The 19,323-nt window shown below is 48.2% G+C and overlaps 1 protein-coding gene across 1 annotated transcript in view; it reads right to left on the minus strand.

Moving 5' to 3' along the window:
* Positions 1-17,382, minus strand: part of LOC127046348 (glyoxylate reductase/hydroxypyruvate reductase-like) — a 35,653-nt gene extending 18,271 nt beyond the window's left edge. Inside the window, exons 1-4 of the mRNA XM_050943260.1 lie at positions 17,216-17,382; positions 9,935-10,065; positions 7,146-7,218; positions 5,597-5,713 (exon numbers count right to left, since the gene is read on the minus strand). Coding sequence (XP_050799217.1) covers positions 5,597-5,713; positions 7,146-7,218; positions 9,935-10,065; positions 17,216-17,382 — 488 coding nt within the window. The remainder of the gene's footprint in view (positions 1-5,596; positions 5,714-7,145; positions 7,219-9,934; positions 10,066-17,215) is intronic.
* Between the last annotated feature and the right edge of the window lie 1,941 nt (positions 17,383-19,323).

Genomic DNA, 19,323 nt, shown 5'->3' on the forward strand with positions numbered 1-19,323 from the left:
CGGAAACCTAACCCTAGCTCCAAATGCTCTACCTATAGGAAACCTAACCCTAGCTCCAAGCACCCCACCCATAGGAACCCTAAACCCATCTACAAGTGCCCTACCCATAGGAAACCTAACTCTAGGGCGGGAATCCCTACCCATAGGAACCCTAAACCTAGCTGCAACTGCCCTACCCATAGGAACTCTAACCATAGGGCGGGAATCCCTACTCATAGGAACCCTAACCCTACCTCCAAGAGCTATACGCATAGGAACCCGAACCCTTGCTCCAAGTGCCCTAATCATAGGAACACTCAACCTAGAGTAGGAAAACCTACCTATAGGAACCCTAAACCTAGCTACAAGTGCCCTAATCATAGGAACTCTAACCATAGCTCCAATTGCCCTATCCATAGGGACGGTAACTCTAGCTGCAATTGCCCTACCCATAGGAACCCTAACCCTAGCTCCAAGTGCCTGAACAATAGGAACCCTAACCCTAGGGCGGAAATCCCTACCCACAGGAACCCTTATCCTAGCTCCAAATGCCCTACACATAGGAACCTTAACCCTAAGGCAGGAATCCCTACCCATACAAACCCTAAATCTAGCTCCAAGTGCCCTACCTATAGGAACCCTAACCCCAGCTCCAAGAGACATACCAATAGGAACCCTAACCCTAGCTCCAAGTGCCCTACCTATAGGAACCCTAACCAGAGCTCCAAGTGCTCTACCCATAGGAACGCTAACCCTAGTTCCAAGTAGGCTATCCATCGGAACCCTAACCCTAGGGTGGGAATCCCTACCCATAGGAACTCAAAATCTAGCTCCAAGAGACCTACCCATAGGAACTCAAAATCTAGCTCCAAGTGCCCTACCGATAGGAACCCTAATCCCAGCTCCAAGTGCCCTACCCATAGGAACCCTAATCCTACTTTGAAATACCTTACCCATAGGAAACCTAACCCTAGCGCGGGAAATGCTACCAATAGGAACTCTAACCCTTACTACAAGTTCCCCACTCAGGGAACGCTAATCCTAGCTCCAAGGGTCCTACACATAGGAACATTAGCCCTAGGGCGCGAATCCCTACCCATAGAAACCCAAACATTAGCCCCAGTTTCCCTATCCAGAGGAACCCTAACCCTAGCTCCAAGTGCCCAACCCATAGGAACACTAACCGTGTCTCGAAGTGCCCTACCCATAATAATGCTAACCCTATCTCCAAGTACCCTACCCATACAAACCCTAACTCTAGGGCGGGAATCCCTACCCATGGGATCCCTAACCCTAGCTCCAAGAGCCCTACCCATAGGAACGCTAACCCTACCGATAGAAACCCTAACCTTGGCTCCAAGTGCCCTACCCATAGGAACCCTAACCTTAGCTTCAAGTGCCCTAACCATAGGAACCCTTACGCTAGCTTCCAGTGCCCTACCCATAAGAACCCAAACCCTAGGGTTGAAATCACTACCCATAGGAACCCTAACCCTACCCATAGACACCCTAACCCTGGCTCCAAGAGCCCTACCCATAGGAACCCTAACCTTAGCTTCAAGTGCCCTACCCATAGGAAACCCAACCTTAGCTTCAAGTGCCCTATCCATAGGAACCCTAACCCTAGCTTAAAGTGCCCTACCCATAGAAACACTAATCCTAGGGTGGAAATCCCTACCCATAGGAACCCTAACCCTAACTCCAAGTGCCCTATCCATAGGAACCCTAACCCTGGCTCCAAGTGCCCTACCGATATAAACCCTAACCCTATCTCCCAGTGCCCTACCCATAGGAACCCTAACCCTAGGGCGGGAATCCCTACCCATAGGAACCCTAACCCTAACTCCAAGTACCCTATCCATAGGAACCCTAACCCTGGCTCCAAGTGCCCTACCGATATAAACCTTAACCCTATCTCCCAGTGCCCTACCCATAGGAACCCTAGGGCGGGAATCCCTACCCATACAAACCCTAAATCTAGCTCCATGTGCTCTACCTTTAGGAACCCTAACCCTAGCTTCCAGAGACCTACCAATAGGAACCCTAACCCTACCTCCAAGTGCCCTACCCATAGGAACCCTAACCCTAGCTCCAAGCGCTCAACCCATAGGAACCCTAAACCTAGCTCCAAGAGCCCTACGCATAGGAACCCTAACTCGAGCTCCAAGTGCCCTACCCACAGGAACTCTAACCCTAGAACCAAGTGCCGTATCCATAGGAACCCTAAACCTAGCTCCAAGTGCCCTAACCATAGGAACCCTAAATCTAGCTCCAAGTGCCCTACCCATAGGAACCCTAACCATATCTCCAAGTGCCGTACACATAGGAACCCTAAACCTAGCACCAAGTACCCCACCCATTGGAACCCTAATCCTAGCTCCAATTGCCCTACCCATAGGAATCCTAACCCTAGCTCCAAGTGCCCAACCCATAGGAACCCTAACACTAGAGTGGGAATCCTTACCCAAAGGAACCCTAAACCAGCTCCAAGTGCCCTACCTATAGGAACCCTAACCCTAGCTCCAAGTGCCCTACCCATAGGAACCCTAACCCTACCTCCAAGTGCCCTAGCCATAGGAACCCTAACCCTACCTCCAAGTGCCCTAGCCATAGGAACCCTAACTGTATCTCTAAGTGCTCTACCCATAGGAACCCTAAACCTAGCTCCAAGAGCCCTACGCATAGGAACCCTAACCCGAGCTCCAAGTGCCCTACCCATAGGACCCCTAACCCTAGAACCAAGTGCCGTACCCATAGGAACCCTAAACCTAGCTCCAAGTGCCTTACCCATAGGAACCCTAACCATATCTCAAAGTGCCCTACACATAGGAACCCTAACCGTATCTCCAAGTGCCCTACCCATTGGAACCCTAACCCAAGCTCCAAGTGCCCTACCCATTGGAACCCTAACCCAAGCTCCAAGTGCCCTACCCATAGGAACCCTAACTTGAGCTCCAAATGCTCTACCCACAGGAACCCTAACCCTAGGGAGGGAATCCCTACCCATAGAAACCCGAACCCTAGCTCCAAGTACCCTACCCATAGCAACCCTAACCCTAGCTCCAAGTGCCCTACCCGTAGGAATTCAAATCCTAGCTCCAAGTGCCCTACCCATAGAAAGCCTAACCCTAGCTCCAACTGCGCTACGCATAGGAACCCCAACCCTAGCTCCAAGTGCCCTACTCATAGGAACCCTCACTCTAGCTCCAAGTGCACTACCCTTAGGAACCTTAACCTTAGGGGGGGAGGCCCTACCCAGAGGAAATCTAACCCTAGCTCCTAGTGCCCTACACATAGGAACCCTAACCCTACTTCCAAGTGCCCTACTCTAGGAACCCTCACTCTAGCTCCAGATGCCCTATCCTTAGGAACCCTAACTCTGGGGCGGGAAGTCCTACCGATAGGAACCCTAAGCCTAGGGTGGGAGGCCCTACCCAGAGGAACTCTAACCCTAGCTTCTAGTGCCCTACTGATAGGAACCCTTACCCTACTTCCAAGTGCCCTACTCATAGGAACCCTCACTCTAGCTCCAGGTGCCCTAACCTTAGGAAACCTAACCGTGGGGCGGGAAGCCTTACCCATAGGAACCCTAACTCTAGCTTCAAGAGCCCTTCCAATAGGAATCCTAACCCTAGCTCCAAGTGCCCTATCCATACGAACCCTAACCCTAGCTCCAAGTGCCCTCCCCATACGAACCCTAACCCTAGGGCAGGAAGACTTATCCATAGGAACCCTAACCCTAGCTCCAAGTGGCCGACTCTTAGGAACCCTAACCATATAGTGGGAAGCCCTACCATTAGGAACTCTATCCCTGGCTCCAAGTGCCCTACCCTTAGGAACTCTATTACTAGGGTGGAAGCTCTATACATAGGATCCCTAACCTTAGGTCCATGTGCCCTACCCATTGGAACCCTAACCCTAGGGCGGGATGCCCTACTCATCGGAACCCTAACCCTAGCTCTAAATTCCCTACCCTTAGGAATCCTAACTGTAGGGTGGGAATCCCTACCCATGGGAACCCTAACCCTAGCTCCAAGTGCCCTACCCTTAGGAACCCTAACCCGTGGGCGGGAATCCCTATGCATAGGAACCCAAACCCTAGCTCCATGTGCCCTATGGTTAGCAACTCTAACCCTAGTGCGGGAAGCCCTACTCATAGGAACCCTAACCCTAGTTCCAAGTGCCCTACCCTTAGAAACCCTAGCCCTAGGGTGGGAATCCCTACCTATAGGAAGCCTAACCCTAGCTTGAAGTCCTCTACCCATAGTAATCCTAACCCTAGGGCGGGGTGTTCTACCCATAGGAACCCTATCCCTAGCTCCAAGTGCCCTACCCATAGGAAGCCTAAGCCTAGCTCCAAGTGCTCTACCCTTAGGAACCCTAACCCTAGGGCGGGAAGCCCTACCCATCGGAACCCTAACCCTAACTCCAAGTGCCATACCCATAGGAACTCTAACCCTAGCTCCAAGTGCCCTACCCATAGGATCCCTAACCCTAGCGCACGGCTGTCATAAACAGATAGCTAAGGGTTAATGTCTCTTTCACCTGAAGCACCTGACCAGAGGACCAATCAGGAAACCGGATTTTTTCAACTTTGGGTGGAGGGAATTTTGTGTCTAAGGTCTTTGTTTTCTGGCTGCCTGCTTTCTCTGAGCTTTGGAGAAGTAGTTCTACTTTCTAGCCTTCTGTTTCCAAGTGTAAGGACAAAGAGATCAGATAGTAAGTTATATGGTTTCTTTTCTTTGGTATTTGCATGAATATAAGTGCTGGAGTGCTTTGATTTGTATTCTTTTGGAATAAGGCTGTTTATTCAATATTTTTTTAAGCAATTGACCCTGTGTTGTATCATCTTAATACAGAGAGAACATTTGTACTTATTTTTCTTTCTTTTTATATAAAGCTTTCTTTTAAGACCTGTTGGAGTTTTTCTTTACTTCAGGGAAATTGAGTCTGTACTCACCAGGGAATTGGTGGGAGGAAGGAATCGGGGAGATCTGTGTGTTGGATTGCTAGCCTGATGTTGCATTCCCTCTGGGGGAATAGGAAAGTACTTTTGTTTCCAGGATTGGGAACAGAGAGGGAGATTCACTCTGTTTGGATTCACAGAGCTGGTGTCTGTGTATCTCTCCAGGAGCACCTGGAGGGGGGAAGGGAAAAAGGATTATTTCCCTTTGTTGTGAGACTCAAGGGATTTGGGTCTTGGGGTCCCCAGGGAAGGTTTTTCAGAGGGACCAGAGTGCCCCAAAACACTCTAATTTTTTGGGTGGTGGCAGCAGGTACCAGGTCCAAGCTGGTAACTAAGCTTGGAGGTTTTCATGCTAACCCCCATATTTTGGACGCTAAGGTCCAAATCTGGGACTAAGGTTATTACAACGGCGTCCTACCCGGAGGAATGGCGCAGTCATACCCATACGCTATATTTTCTCATCTCAGGACATGTGAAGTATCATCTATAAAACTCCTAATCACAGAGAGGAGAATATGTTCCTAAAATACTTGTCCAACTCCCCAGCTTTTGATTGTTTACTCATCAAAACATTGGTCTTTCACTTCCTACCGACAGACTCAACATAAACAGTTTTCACGAGTTAGTTTGAATGAAAACAAAAAAAATTACTTCTTAGCTTCATGCACAGCTTCTAACAGTCGACGGGAGGTTGCCAGAAGAAGAGCAACTGTCAGTTCAGCAACTGCTTCAGTCAATACGTCTGGTGTGTATCCTAATCTGATTCCTCTGCATCAAAGGACACAAATAACAAATATACCATTACATCACTGGAGTCTTTTCAATGTAGGAACGGTCGCACCTGAAGTGTTTGTAGACCATTAGGATATGAAGGTTATGCCACATTTCCTCAGAAATAAATGTTTCTCTAGACTTACAGAAAGGTCTTGGATTGAAGCTATGATTAGAGCTGTGCGAAAGTTCAGTATGAAAACCCAGGACACCTGGTTGGGGGTTCGCAATGGACGGGGAACTCGCTGGAAGTCATTGAGCCTCTACATTGTATACAAAAATATTTTGGTGAACTTTGAGCATTATAGCTGGGATCACCACTGAGCCAAATTTTGGTATTGGTTTTTTTTTCCCAGGCCACACTTGAGACATCTCCAGGGGGTTGATTACCAGAGAGCGAGTGCTCCATGCTTTCTGAAAACTGAACCCTTCCCTCCCCCCAACGTGTCAAGACAGATACCCAAAATCATTAGCTGCTTCTGAAAATGGAGGCCTTCTAGTCATTCCACCTGAGGATATTTCGGGGTTTAAATATAACTCAACACTGGGGTGAGGCATCTATTGACTCCTATTGACTCTGTTTCAGGAATTGGGTTTTTCCAGGGAACGTTGCAACTGCATTAAAAAAAACCCTAAGAAGGGCCACTTGGGGCGACTGGGGATTGGCATCATGGCAGGGGAGAAGGTGAGGCTAGGGATTGCAAGCAGGGACAGGGTGGGTGGGGTGGCTGACTGTGAAGGAGGATGAGTGTGGTGCACAGCAGTTGCTGTGCAGTTCTGTTTAAGATAATATTAATGTGGCTCGTTTTTCATTTTTGTGCATTAGATAATCACACACTGAATGGTACTTTCTCTTATAAAACACATTTGTTGCTCCTGCGAAGTGCCAGTCTATTTAACCTTCAAGAAGGGGCTGGAGCTCCTGGGGAACTAGCAGTGACTTCCCCTTCAGGAGATGGGAGGGGTCACAAAGACACGGAGGTCACCTAAGTATGAGAGACAAACAAACGAGAGAGGGGCCATATCTGGGACTGAGGTTCTTCTTTCTACAATGACCAGGGACTGCACAGCTGCTTTCCTTGCTAACCTCCTATTGCTGATCTCGCTGAGACATCAGCCTCCAAACCCAGGACCTCCTTGGCTGTCTTGCTGACAAGGCCAGGAAGAGTGGGGATGGCGACAGAAGTTAGTGCTAAATGAGGTGGTTTCCGTGATGTCTGCTTTGGCATTGTTTATAATCTTGATGGATAGCACCATGCTCCTAACAAAGAAGGGAGTGACTGGGATTCCAATGTAACAAGGAGCTCCTAGGCCAGCCCAAGGGCAGACAGACCTTTAAACTACCCTCATTTCCCTTCTTGTGGAGACGGGGCTGCGGTGACTCCTGCATTTGTACAGCTTGTGACTAAACCACAACAGCACATTGTACCTCTTCTTCAGCTCCTCCAGAGACACGTGATCATAGCCAACTGACATCGTGCTGACCACCTGCAGGCTGGGCCCTGTGGTTGAAGGAGAGAACAAATGGATTGACATTCACATCCAACCAGAGCTTGGTTGTGTAACAACGTTGGCAGCCTCAGCTCCATGCTCGGTGAGAGCTAGGCCAGATCTACTACTGCACACATTCAATAGCTTGAGTCTTCAGAAAACTGAGTGGGGATCTGATAGTCTTCAGCTATGATAAGGGTGGTTGCAAAGAGGACGGGGATCAATTGTTCTCCATGTCCACTGAAGATAGGACAAGAAGCAATGGGCTTAATCTGCAGCAAAGGAGATTTAGGTTAGATACCAGGAAAAACTTTCTAACTCTAAGGGTAGTTCAGCTCAAGAGTAGTCCTCCAAGGGAGGTTGTGGCATCCCCATCACTGGACGTTTTAAAGAACAGGTGAGACAAACACCCGTTAGGACTGGTCTAGGTTTACTTGGTCCAGACTCAGCGCAAGGGGCTGGACTTGATGACTTCTTGAGGTCCTTTCCAGCCCTATAGTTCTAGTAACCTTCCATTACTCCTCTTGCAAACAACCACTACAGCGATCACTGGCTAGGGCATGGGTGCTTATCTTAGCTCCGTCATACCCTCCCCTGTCCCCTCGGCACACCATGTTCTGCAGATGGCTGTTTCACATTCCCACTGTGTTATACCTGTGCAGCGCTCCTCAGAGGGTAAGTTGCATCAGATTCTTGCAACGGAGGATAAAAGCCTACTACTGCTACTTGCTAATGAATTTACTCCTTTAGCTCACAGCATTGGATTACAACAAGATCCTCATTCTTTAAGTGATTTTAAAAATCATTCCTCAGCTACCCAAACAGACCCCCGGCTACCCCCTGGCCAAATAGCAGGGTGCATGCAGAACCCTAATTCAAATCAGGGAAATGGCCACTCAGAAAGAAACCTGCCTAATGGACTGATTCCAGCATAGATGCCTCTTTATCTGTACACACTGGGAAGTAGAAAGGCCTCTTCAAAGCCCCTTTCAGCTGCTGAGCTTCCACACCTGACCATCAATAACACTGGTCTACAATTTTTGAGAAGTCGTCTGCTTCAGAGATAAAATGTGGTAGTTATTATGTATTTTGATGTGCTGAATTCAAATATGGCAATTAAAACAACTGATTGGCTACTGTATCTAAGATATTTAAGTTTTTACATTTTATGTCTATGTATATTGTGTAGATAGTAGAGTTTTAATCATAAATTGTAAACCTAGGTCTTTTCATGTGTTTATGGTTGCTTTACATGATAATATTTCACCTGTCCTGTTTATGTAACACTTTAAAAATCAGCAAAAGGGTTATATAAATAAAATTTATTATGAAACAAAAGGCAAAAAACTATTATGTACATAGTTTAGTCCTATTCAGTGTCTACTCAGCGCTTCTTGGCTTGTCTCTTGTATTCATTAAATGGAGCATCTCTTGTCACTGTCCAGCAATAGTCTGCAAGCATTGATGGGCTCCATTTGCCCTGACAGCCTGCCAGGAGATTCCACTGCTGTAGTGTGGAGCCCAACAGCTCTGCCTTACTCTTGGGTAGTTCCAAATCCCTGACAAGGTCATTCAGTTCACCTTGTGTTAAGAGGTGTGGTTCAGAGGAGGAGGACGGGAGAAAATGTGGGTCCTGTGACATTGATGGTTCAGGACCAGAAGTTTCATTCTCTTCCTCGTCTGACTCAAGTGAGAATGATTCTGGTGCATCAGGAACCGGCAGTCCTTCTCTGTGGAGTACTGGGCGTATAGCTGATGGAATGTTTGGATAATGCACAGTCCACTTTTTCTTCTTTGACACACCTTTCCCAACTGGAGGCACCATGTAGAAGTAACAATTGCTGGTATGATCTGTTGGCTCTCTCCAAATCATTGGCACTGCAAAAGGCATAGATCTCCTTTTCCTGTTCTACTACTGGGGAAGATTTGTTGCACAAGTGTTGCAGCGTATGTGTGGGGCCCACCTCTTGTCCTGATCTCCAATTTTGCAGCCAAAATAAAGGTAATAGGCTTTCTTAACCATAGTGGTTATACTGCACTTTTGTGATGCAAAAGTCACTTCATCACAAACATAGCAGAAGTTATCTGCACTGTTCACACAAGTACGAGGCATCTCTGCTCACTTTGGCTAAACAGAAATGTGTCCCTTTGCAAAATCAAACACTGACAAATAAGAGAAAACGACACTGTATGATTTCTAGAGCTGATATAGAGCAATTTCTTCAGCAGAGTGATGTAAGCTTCGTTATGATTGCATCATCCATGACTTCTAGGAATAACATGATGCAATTCATATCATGTATGACGCAATACCAGCTTCAGATTGCAGCATTCATTGTTTTGCCTAAAAAGCAAGTACTGTCCAAACCCAGTCATAGATTTATTCATAGATCCAGTCAAAAATGTATTTTAGTCATTTCTGGTTTAAATTGAGATTCCTTCTATAACTCACTTATCCTCCGCCATTCCCAAGTCAAGGGTCGTATATACTGACCCAATAGCATATCTTGAAAACTAGAGCCAACCAACAATTTTAAGCATCATTTTCGTTCTCAGTGACCCAGAATTAGTAAATTTGGACTACATTTATTTCAGAAGCATTTTGGCTGTAGAGCAGTGTAATGTAAAAGGGGAACACGCTAGCACGAGTGGACATGAATGCACAATCGTTTGGGGGCATCTCATACCGACAAGTTCAAAGTACTTCTGCAGCATTCAGTGCCCTACCTGCCGCATCCAGCACTTCGGCGTCTATCTTCTCTGTCAGGAGGCAATACAGGCCTCGAATCCCAGCAACCTTTGCCAGGAGTTCTGAGCGTGGCACGGGCTCATCCGAATCCCACTGCTCAATGCTGCAGCTGCAAGAGGAGAGACGGGGAAAGGTATCAGGGCCATGGCTGTGGCTTGTAAAGCCCACAAGGCTAGTCTGCTACAGCCCTTACCAGGCAGCAAAGCCCTCTTGCCCTCCTGCTCCGATTGCAGCACCAGTGTCTGGCTAGTCTCCCAACTACCCCTGGGAGCAAGAGGCTAGAGGGAGACTGAGAGGAGACCTGGGTACTCACCTTGTTTGAAAATCAGAGCAGCTGGCTGGGCCCACGGACTGGGCGAGGGTAACTTGTGGTGATGTTTTACTCTAGAACATCCCAGATCCAGGGGAGAGCAGGGCAGTAAGCAATTGCTCTTGGAGGCACAGCGTGTTCTCTGGCCTGCTCCTGGACCAGTGAGCTCTGTGCCAAGTTACAATGGAGCCCTTTAGAAAGGAGAACGCGTCTCAGAAGTGCTAAGTATCTATTCAGTGTACTCTACTTGTGAACCATTTTTTCAGGGTAAGCAATATCTATTTCTCCAAACAGGATCAGAAAATGAAGAGAACCACTAAAATTAAAAGTTTGAGTTTATCAGATACCTAATTTGCCTATGAGGCAATTCCAGAAGAGCTACCATTACCATTGCAGTGTTTGGTGTCAAATCTTGAATGGTGTCCAGTGACAGGCTTCCTGTCATTGTACTGTAACCAGGTCTATGGTCCTCCTGGGACAATTGTCCTCTCAGTTACTTGGGTGTAAATACAGCGTAACTCTACTAAACTTCCTGGGTTCGGTCCAGCATTCCAGTGGAACTGGAAGCAGAGTGTGTCCCTGCGCGTTGAAAGAGGGACTTCGTTCAGTAACACAAGTGGGAAAGGTATAAAAAGACAATGCCATGGAGGGTGATGTCAGTTTCACGGGGACACTTTATATGGACAAACAGGATGAGCTCAGTAAAACTGAGATGTGTGGTCACTTTATGCACGTAAACCCATTAGCTTTGCTGGGGTTACTCCAGGATTAAACCGGGTCCTGCTTTGAGCAGGGGGTTGGACTAGATGACCTCCTGAGGCCCCTTCCAACCCTGATCTTCTATGATACTGGGAATCACCTGTCATTATTGTATTGTGTTTAACGGCTACACGAATTGAGACTAACCCCACTCTCCATCTGAGAGGCCAGATTCCTTCCTAGTGTGACTCCACAGGCGCCAGGGCACTTACTCCAGGGATGAGTTTGGCCCTTAATCCCTGCAGTAAGAGCAAGAATGCAGAACCCAGTTATCCTAGACAGAAGCATATTCCCCTCCTGGCTAGGTCACCAGCCCAGCCAGAGGCCAGGTTTTGAATTTAATTTTGTGTTGAGGGTTTGGTGCCTGTCATCAGTCTCAGTTTTGCATTGCTCAGGCATCTAGAGCATCAGACCCCACTCACAGCAGTGATTCGTTTCCTTTTGCAGGTTGCACCTCCAGAGATTTTACATGTGGATCATAAATTGGCATCATTGTTTCAGGTTTTGTGACACTCGGAGTCTATTAACCAGATGAAAGTCTGTGCTCACTGAAGTGCAAACACATGTATTTAGGCTGTTATAAAAATAATCTTGCAGTAACAGTCTAAGAATTCGAAGGTTTCCCGTAGGGGAGAAAACAACATATTTTCTCCATTAGGGATTTTAACCAGCCCAGTTTATTTAACCCTCCTTAAGGCATGGGATTTTGTAATTAGTTAGCTGCAACCAAAATCTTTGGGCAATTGTGTTCTAAGGAGCAGCATTTTAATTTTCCTTTATTAAAAGAGATAATGACTGTCTGCTTATTTTTAGTTTTAAAGCTTTGACAGGAAAAATTTCATAGTCAGACCAAGCGGATGGGTGCAACTGAAGAAATCACTTAACGTGCTTCTATTGCAGGATGCTAAGGAGCTCCAGCCAAGGCCCAGGACCCCATTGTACAGCTGCTGCACAGAGAAGCACAAGATGGTCTCTCCCCCAATACAATGTTCTTTAGAGTTCAGTGGTGTGATCTCATGGCAGATACTCATGGTTTGAGTCGTTCCAGACTGCACATTAACCAGTGGCAGTGAACCAATTAACTCCCTATTTGTCAAAGTGAGTGATTGCACTAAAAGTGTGAGGAAACGCCTCTTTCTTTAAGGGGAGGGGGCTGTGGTAATGGCTGTTTGTGAAGGGTGGGGTGAATTCAAAACACCACTGAACACATACAGCCCAATTCTTCACTTTGCTCCATCATTCTTAGACCAGTGTAATTCCACTGAGACCAGTAGCGGCGCCAGCTTAAAACCAGGGTCACTCCATAGGTATGGGAACTAGGGGTGTGGGGTGTGCTGCAGTACCCCCAGGTTTTGCACGAAATTCCGGCCGTCAGCCCAGCACCTGGAGCTCCGCTCCTGGCTCCGTGCCGGGATGCTAGCTGCAGGACCTGCCCCCGGGGCTCTGCTCCCGCCCCCAGCTGTGGTCCCAGTCTCAGACCCCTTACCCTTGTCTGTGTTCCCACCCGCCTCCCAGAGCCACGTCCCAGTCCTGGCCCCAGCTCTGGGGAGAGGCGGCACAGAGAGAGGCAGCACCCCCACTGCAAAATGCGTTCCAGGACCACTGGGTCACACAGTGGTGACTTGGGCAAAAACTTTAGTTTGACCTTGATGGCCACCTGCTGCCTCTCTAGCAGGGCTGGCTCTAACTTTTTTGCCGCCTCAAGCAGAAAAAAAGAGCGCCGCCCCACCGTAACATTCACCCCCCCGCGAGCGCTGCCTAACCCCCCCCAGCACCGCGCCGCAGAACGCCTCACTCCTCCCAGTGCTGCGCCGCAGAATGCCCCACCCTCCCATGTGCGGCGCCACTGAAGCCCCCACCCTGCCCAGTGACGCATCGCCGAAACCCGTCCCCCTTAGCGCTGAGCCAAAACCCCCGATCGCTGTGCCAAAGCCCCCGCCCCGAGCGCCACGCCGTCGAAACCCCCGCCCCTCCCAAGGGCCGCCCCGCTAAAAGCCCCGCCTACCCAAGTGCCACGCTGCCGAAGCCCCTGCCCCCCCCGAGAGCCACCCAAGCCCCTGCCCCCCTGAGTGCTGCGCCGCCGAACCCCCCCACCCCGAGCGCCGCCTGGCCAAAACAAAAAAACCCCAACCAAACAAAAAACCCCTCCAGCGCTGCCCTGCCGAACCAACCCCCCCCCCAAAACCAAGCGTCACCCCACCCTAAGGTGCTGCCCCAAGCATGTGTTTGGTCGGCTGGTGCCTGGAACTGGCCCTGTCTCTAGTTAAATCACTATGAACTCATTAGCAACCAAAGCAGCGTATGGGTGAGGCAAGCTGTACAATGCCACGCAGACTCATGACCCCGCCCCATTCAGTATTAGCCTGGCACCAAGGAGGCCAGTACTTCTGCCAAGACCTGTGCCTCTAGCAAACCATACCAGCTCTGTGGCACTGCGGGGAGGGCCGAGCTGCTCTCTGATCTGTTAGGAGAAGGCCTGGGTGAAGCCTGCCACCTCCAAGGGAAGGATTAGGAGGAATCTCTGCCAGGAAATTGTGCCAAACTTTCCTTTCCCCGGTCTGCGTCTATGGTAAATCATACGGCATAGCAGGGCATGCCTGCCTTGCAGCAGTCCCTGCTGGCTACCTATCGCTCTGCCTGCCTCAGTTTTCCTCAGCCAGATTTCAGTCTCTCCCAGGGTTCACATGGCTCTCAGATTTCAGTCTCCTGCCAGAGTCACAAATATGCAAACAACCGAAGAGTTCTTTCCCCACTGGGGCTCCTCCTAGCCCACCCGAGGGCTCCATTTAAGTGTCAGGGGGCAGAGCACTGAGTCTCAGGCATGTTCTCAGGAGTCCTTCCAGGCCCTCCACAACCCACCCCCTGCAATTTCTCTACCCAACTGTCTTTTCTCAGCCCCGATGTCAGACTGTCACCTGACTTCAATTAATCTGGCACGTTTAGGCTCGGAGGCAGCTAATCTGGCATGGACTGAGTTGACTGAAAAGGACTGGCTGGCCTGCCTGAGGCCATTTGCCATTACAGGGCAATTCCCACCATTTCCATATATGAGGGATTTGGATTGGAGGGGATTTGCAGGGGAGGAAAATCCATATCCATTTGTTTTAACTAAAAAAATGAGGATTTCCTATGGGAAACTTTAAAACTGAATGAAAACGTACTTGGCTTCAAAATGGTTTGGTTTATAAAGCCCTCCAAAATTCTGTTTTTAAAAACCTTTTCGGGTGTTTTCCCCAGCAGTTTGCCCCCTTCCCCCCATTTCCAAGGGAAAAAAGGACGGAAGTGGGGAGAAAACCCCTTTTTCACTCTTATTGTTTTTTAACTATAACAGTAAAGTGGCATGAAAAAGCAGGGGTTCTTTCCAACCTTTGGCTGTTGGAAAACAGTGTTGGGAAGTGTGTGTGTGTGGGGGCACACCCCTTAATTTTGAAATGAACAATTGGGTTTCGTTCCCAAAAATATTTCATTATGAAACACTTACGTCTAACAACTTTTTTTTTCTGCAGAAAAATACATTTTGACAAAGCCCTATTTTCCTATGAGAAAACGGTTTCACTGGAAAATCTTTGATTAGCTCTCCCAGCAATGGACAGGGGCTTTCCCAGGAGTCCCTTCCTCAGCTTGACGTGGGCACCTGCTTGGGACTAGGGCAACCCTGGCTGGGCAGCCCTACAGCCAGCTCAGGAGTGCAGGACATTGGCAGAGCCTGTGGGTTTGAGATGGCACCGTGCCTGCCTTTATTATGCCTGTCTTGCCAGCATAGCGAGGCTCTGGCTCTCAGGAATGATACGAAATTGCTTCATTTCCCCAAACATTACCGAATAATGGTGCTAAACCCTAGAGCTCCGCTGGGGCAGGATGAGACGCAGCACACTGTATGTGATCGCCGTGATCAGCAGGGGCAGGGACTATTGAAGTTTACTTACATATCACAGATATTGCTCGTTCCAATGTCAATATCACTTTATAATCTGGAACTGCTGCACAGATAGCTGTCTAGTGCCAACCAGGGCTGGACAATCCCACAGGGTCCCTGCAGTTCAGAGGGGGTGACAACAGGCCAAATTTGCACGTTTACTTAGAGGTTCAAGTTTTCACATGCTTTCTCCCCAGGACTCCTTCCCACTGCCCTTAGCTCTCCTTTGGTGTGTGTGGAGGGAAGGGAGGGGCCTGATTTCAGCCTGACTCTCTTCTGAGGCACCTCGTCTGCTTTCTCCAGAGCACTGAGTAGGGCCACTGGCTGCTGCTATCCAGTCACGGGCTTGGGATGGGTCAGGCAATGGTCTGAACTCCCCAGAGGTCAGCAAGAGACCCAGAAATACTCCCCCTCCCACAGCCACTGATGCTCTATTAGCAAGCGCAGTAGCAGCGTCTGAAGTTTAATGTGCAGGTATTAGTGACTCCACTGGCCACACAGGGGTCTGCGGTGACATTTCTGGGTTTGGCTAGAACTACAAACAGTGCTCCTAACTCACTTAGACAGTCTTGAAAATACCTCCCTTCACTGCTACCCTGTTCCATGATGAATTGTGTGGTGAGGTCTTTCTTTCTCCTTGCCGTTCAAACTCCATGTAGATTGTACCCATAGATGTGAACACATCTGATGTCAGAAGCATCTCACCACGTGTCCACTACGGATGCACTTGTTCATACTCATTAAATAGCTCCTTTAGCTTACCGTGCCTAGTTCCAACAGAGCTAGTCAAACAATGGTGACTTTTTTCAAGTTTTAAAAAATTGAATTTAAAAACCTCTTTAAACCTTCAAATTTTCAAAACACTTGGACCAGCTCAGAAAAAAAATTGATTTTCCACTTATCACCCCTCCCACCCGATTCTGTAACTCAAAAATTCCAACCAGCTTGGATTTCCAGATTCCACTCACGTTTTGCATAGATAATGCTTTCCTGGCACCACGCAGGGCTGGAATTTCTAGCCTCAGGGCTGGTTTTTTTGACTTCTTTGTGCCTCATGCTGACCTGGCCCCAGAACAGGTGGACCCAGTCCAGTCACCATTCATGGCCTTCTGGGTTTTGACCCCACTGAAGGCTGAGTAACTGTACAGAGTTCTGAACTAACTCTTTGACTGTTTTATTATTTAACTTTCCCCTACTAGGCACTCAGCCTGTTCATCCATTCAGCATCTAATTCCCACTTGGATCAAACGCTCTTTAATTAAGACTCGCTATTTTTTCTGCCCTCATTTAACTTGGGTTCTCAAAGCTCAATATTTTGTTTTAGAAAATCCAACAATATCTAATTTTTTCAGAGAGATTTGTCATGTAAAGTCAGGTGACTGTTGGGTTCTAGGCTTGACATGTATATTTGGTTAGAATATTAAAATTAGATTTGCAATCATTTGGAACACGGTCTGATTTTTACATTGTCAAGTGATACTGTTGCAGAAGAGAGCTTTACAAATGCCTTAGCCTTTCATTGGCTTAACTGTAAGGAATTTTATTGAAATCTTACATTTTTGTACTGTTTTCCCCAGCACATCTAATAAAAACAACAGTAGTCACACATTTTGGGATGCCTGTGAATTCCAGCAGGCATCCTGGTTAAAGGCTACTGCTAAAGACTATGGTAACATTTCCCTGGATTTCAATGGCAGAACAGTATCTTTACAATGCAGGCGAATCATTGCCAAAGCAAACTGAGCTCCCAATAAATTTTGTGATCCCATCTGTATCAAACCCAAACAGCAGCTTCACAGTGAGATGTCCAAGCCCACGAAATGACTCTATGTAATGATTTCATGGATACCGAACAACTTCTCATCTCACCTGGGCTGAAATCCTGGTCGCACTGAAATCAATGGCAAAGCCTCCATTGACTTCAGTGGAGCCAGGATTTCAGCCTCAGAGCCTGCTTCCAAGTCAGATGAGGGGGAGTCGGATGAACCTCAAGCATTCGAGAAATGCACCACGGACCTGTTGGAAATCTAGCACCTTCTTCTTCCTTGGAAGTTAATGATTCACTTAGTGCGACAGGCCACGTTCGACTCAGCTGGACAGACTTCAGAGACAGTGACATACTGGGGCAGGGGTTCCTTTCAGTTACTTCAGTTTTACGTTATTGTTATTGCAGTTTCAGACTGCAACGTTTGACAATGGTGTGTGAGGCGCGGGCTTTGCTCTGCCCTCCTTTTCCCAGGGGAGGCTTTGGATGTACATAAAAGGAATACTCACAGCCCTGACTGGCTCAGGATCTTCATCCCATCCAGTGGAATCCGCCGGGTCACGTAGATTCTAGGTAACTGCTTCCCAGCTGCATTTGGTGCTTGTAATTTACACCAGCTGTGGAACTCTGGCACCAGCGTCTTCTTCAGCCATCTCAAATGACCGAGCGTCCGCATTGCAGAGCAAAGGCACTGACAGCGTCCGAAAGCAGGACTTTGGATGAGATGTTTTTGTGCCAGTCAGTTCAGCGAGTTTGTGAGACCAGGGAGTGGGAGGTTGCTTGATAAGGTCCCTTGGACCAATGAGAGGTGAGGCTGGGTTCTCTTTACTGAGCTGACCTGTCACAGCTTATGTTTGCGCACTCTTCTTTAATCTAGCAGTTTAAATAAGACAAGGGCTTTGAGGAGGGAAAACCTGGTTAATAAGAAAACACGGCTCATGCCAACCTGTGTGACTTGGGGAAAAAAATTGAACTTCTGCAGAACAACTGCTGGTTTATGTTTCCTTTTGCATTAAAAAGAGCTTTGGGGGTTCTCCTCAGTCCTATTGGAAGTTGAGATCCCATAGATGTTTAAAAACAATCGTTTGTGAAGTAACAAAGATTGAGACTGGGGGTCTCAAATATTTACAGTGGGACTATGACAAAAAATATACTGGGTGAGGCATTTTCTCAGCAGTTCCCAAATTGTGGGTCGCAACCCCAAATGGGCTCGCACCATCAGCAGATCCCACGGGTCAGATTCGGCCCATGCGACGATGTTGTTTGCCCCCAGACGTGTCCAGACCTGCTCCACGGATGCTGTGCCAAGAGCACATGGTGCATGAGAAGTCACGTTGTGCAGAGGCTGATGTTTTGTAAAACGGCAGCCGCCTGGTGCAGTGTTTGTGGAGCAGCTCCAGACACGCCGGCTGTGCCACGGTGGCTGTGCGGATGCCAGTTTGCCATTTGTACCATCTGGCTGTGCAAGCATATAACTGAGAGACCGGAATGCAAAAGATCCTCCTCTCTGGGCAGCAGCTTTATCAACAGAGCATCCTCTCTGCTTGAGCTGGTAGGAGTCTGTGCTGGCCTCTTCTGAGCTGGGAATTAGCTGTGGCTTGTGAGGTCCTTGAGGCAGGGCCCACGTCTACTTTTATGCCCCCCAGAGAACCCCGTTGGCACTGAAGGACAAAGAATCATTGCAAGGCACCGTCTCCATGCTGCCCTGGTACCACACAGGGCCTTCCTCCATCCTGGCCTCATTTCTTACCAGTGAATTCCTCCCTCTGATGTGTGATCAGAGGTGCAATGGAGTTGTTTTTACACAGTCTCTGCTTCAGTGTCCAGCAGCGAGTCTCGCCCCGCAGTTATGAACGAAAAACAAGAGCGTAAGAAACCTGTTCACAAATATGACGAGGCTTCCCTTGTGCGTGGCTTCACCAGCGGGATTTTGTCAAGAATGAAGAAAGGCGGGAGTGCCTGATGTGTCGCAGTTAGCTAGAAGCAGCATGAAGCCTCATGCTCTTAAATCAGACTAGGAAACCCTTCACAAAGAACACCAAGGTCATTTTTCCAGCTCTGGAAAGAACTTCCACATCAACAAGTGCACTTCAAGAGATCCATGTCGGTGTCTGTCCACTCTTACAAGGTGACACCTCATCGGGCAGGCCAAGAAGCTTCACACCATTGGAGAGACTTTGATTTTTCCAGCTGCAATTGATAGACAAAGATAATGTGTGCGGAAACTGAGGCATGCGAACTCAAAGTCACACTACTCCCTGACCATAGCGAAGCGAAGGATTGTGGTGATGGCAGCAGATCAGGATAGTGCACTGATGGAGCACCTGAAATACATGGATGCTTTTGCTCTTCAAGCTGATGTTGATGATATTCTGTTCTGCCACCATTTCCTGAACATGAGATGGCACAAGGAATGTTTGATGTGCCACATGCAAGACAAACATATCCCGTGTGATTGCAGAGCGGGCTTTTGTGTAGATGGAGCACTGCCTATGACAGGCCACAAACCAGGTCTATGTGCTTTGGTAAAGAAAGTTGCTCCATCTGCTGTGTGGACTCACTGCATGATTCACAGACAAAGTTCTGAGTCCAGGTCTTGTCTATTGGGCAACAGTGT

Source organism: Gopherus flavomarginatus, chromosome 3 (assembly GCF_025201925.1).
Source record: "Gopherus flavomarginatus isolate rGopFla2 chromosome 3, rGopFla2.mat.asm, whole genome shotgun sequence".
Taxonomy (NCBI): Eukaryota; Metazoa; Chordata; order Testudines; family Testudinidae; genus Gopherus; species Gopherus flavomarginatus.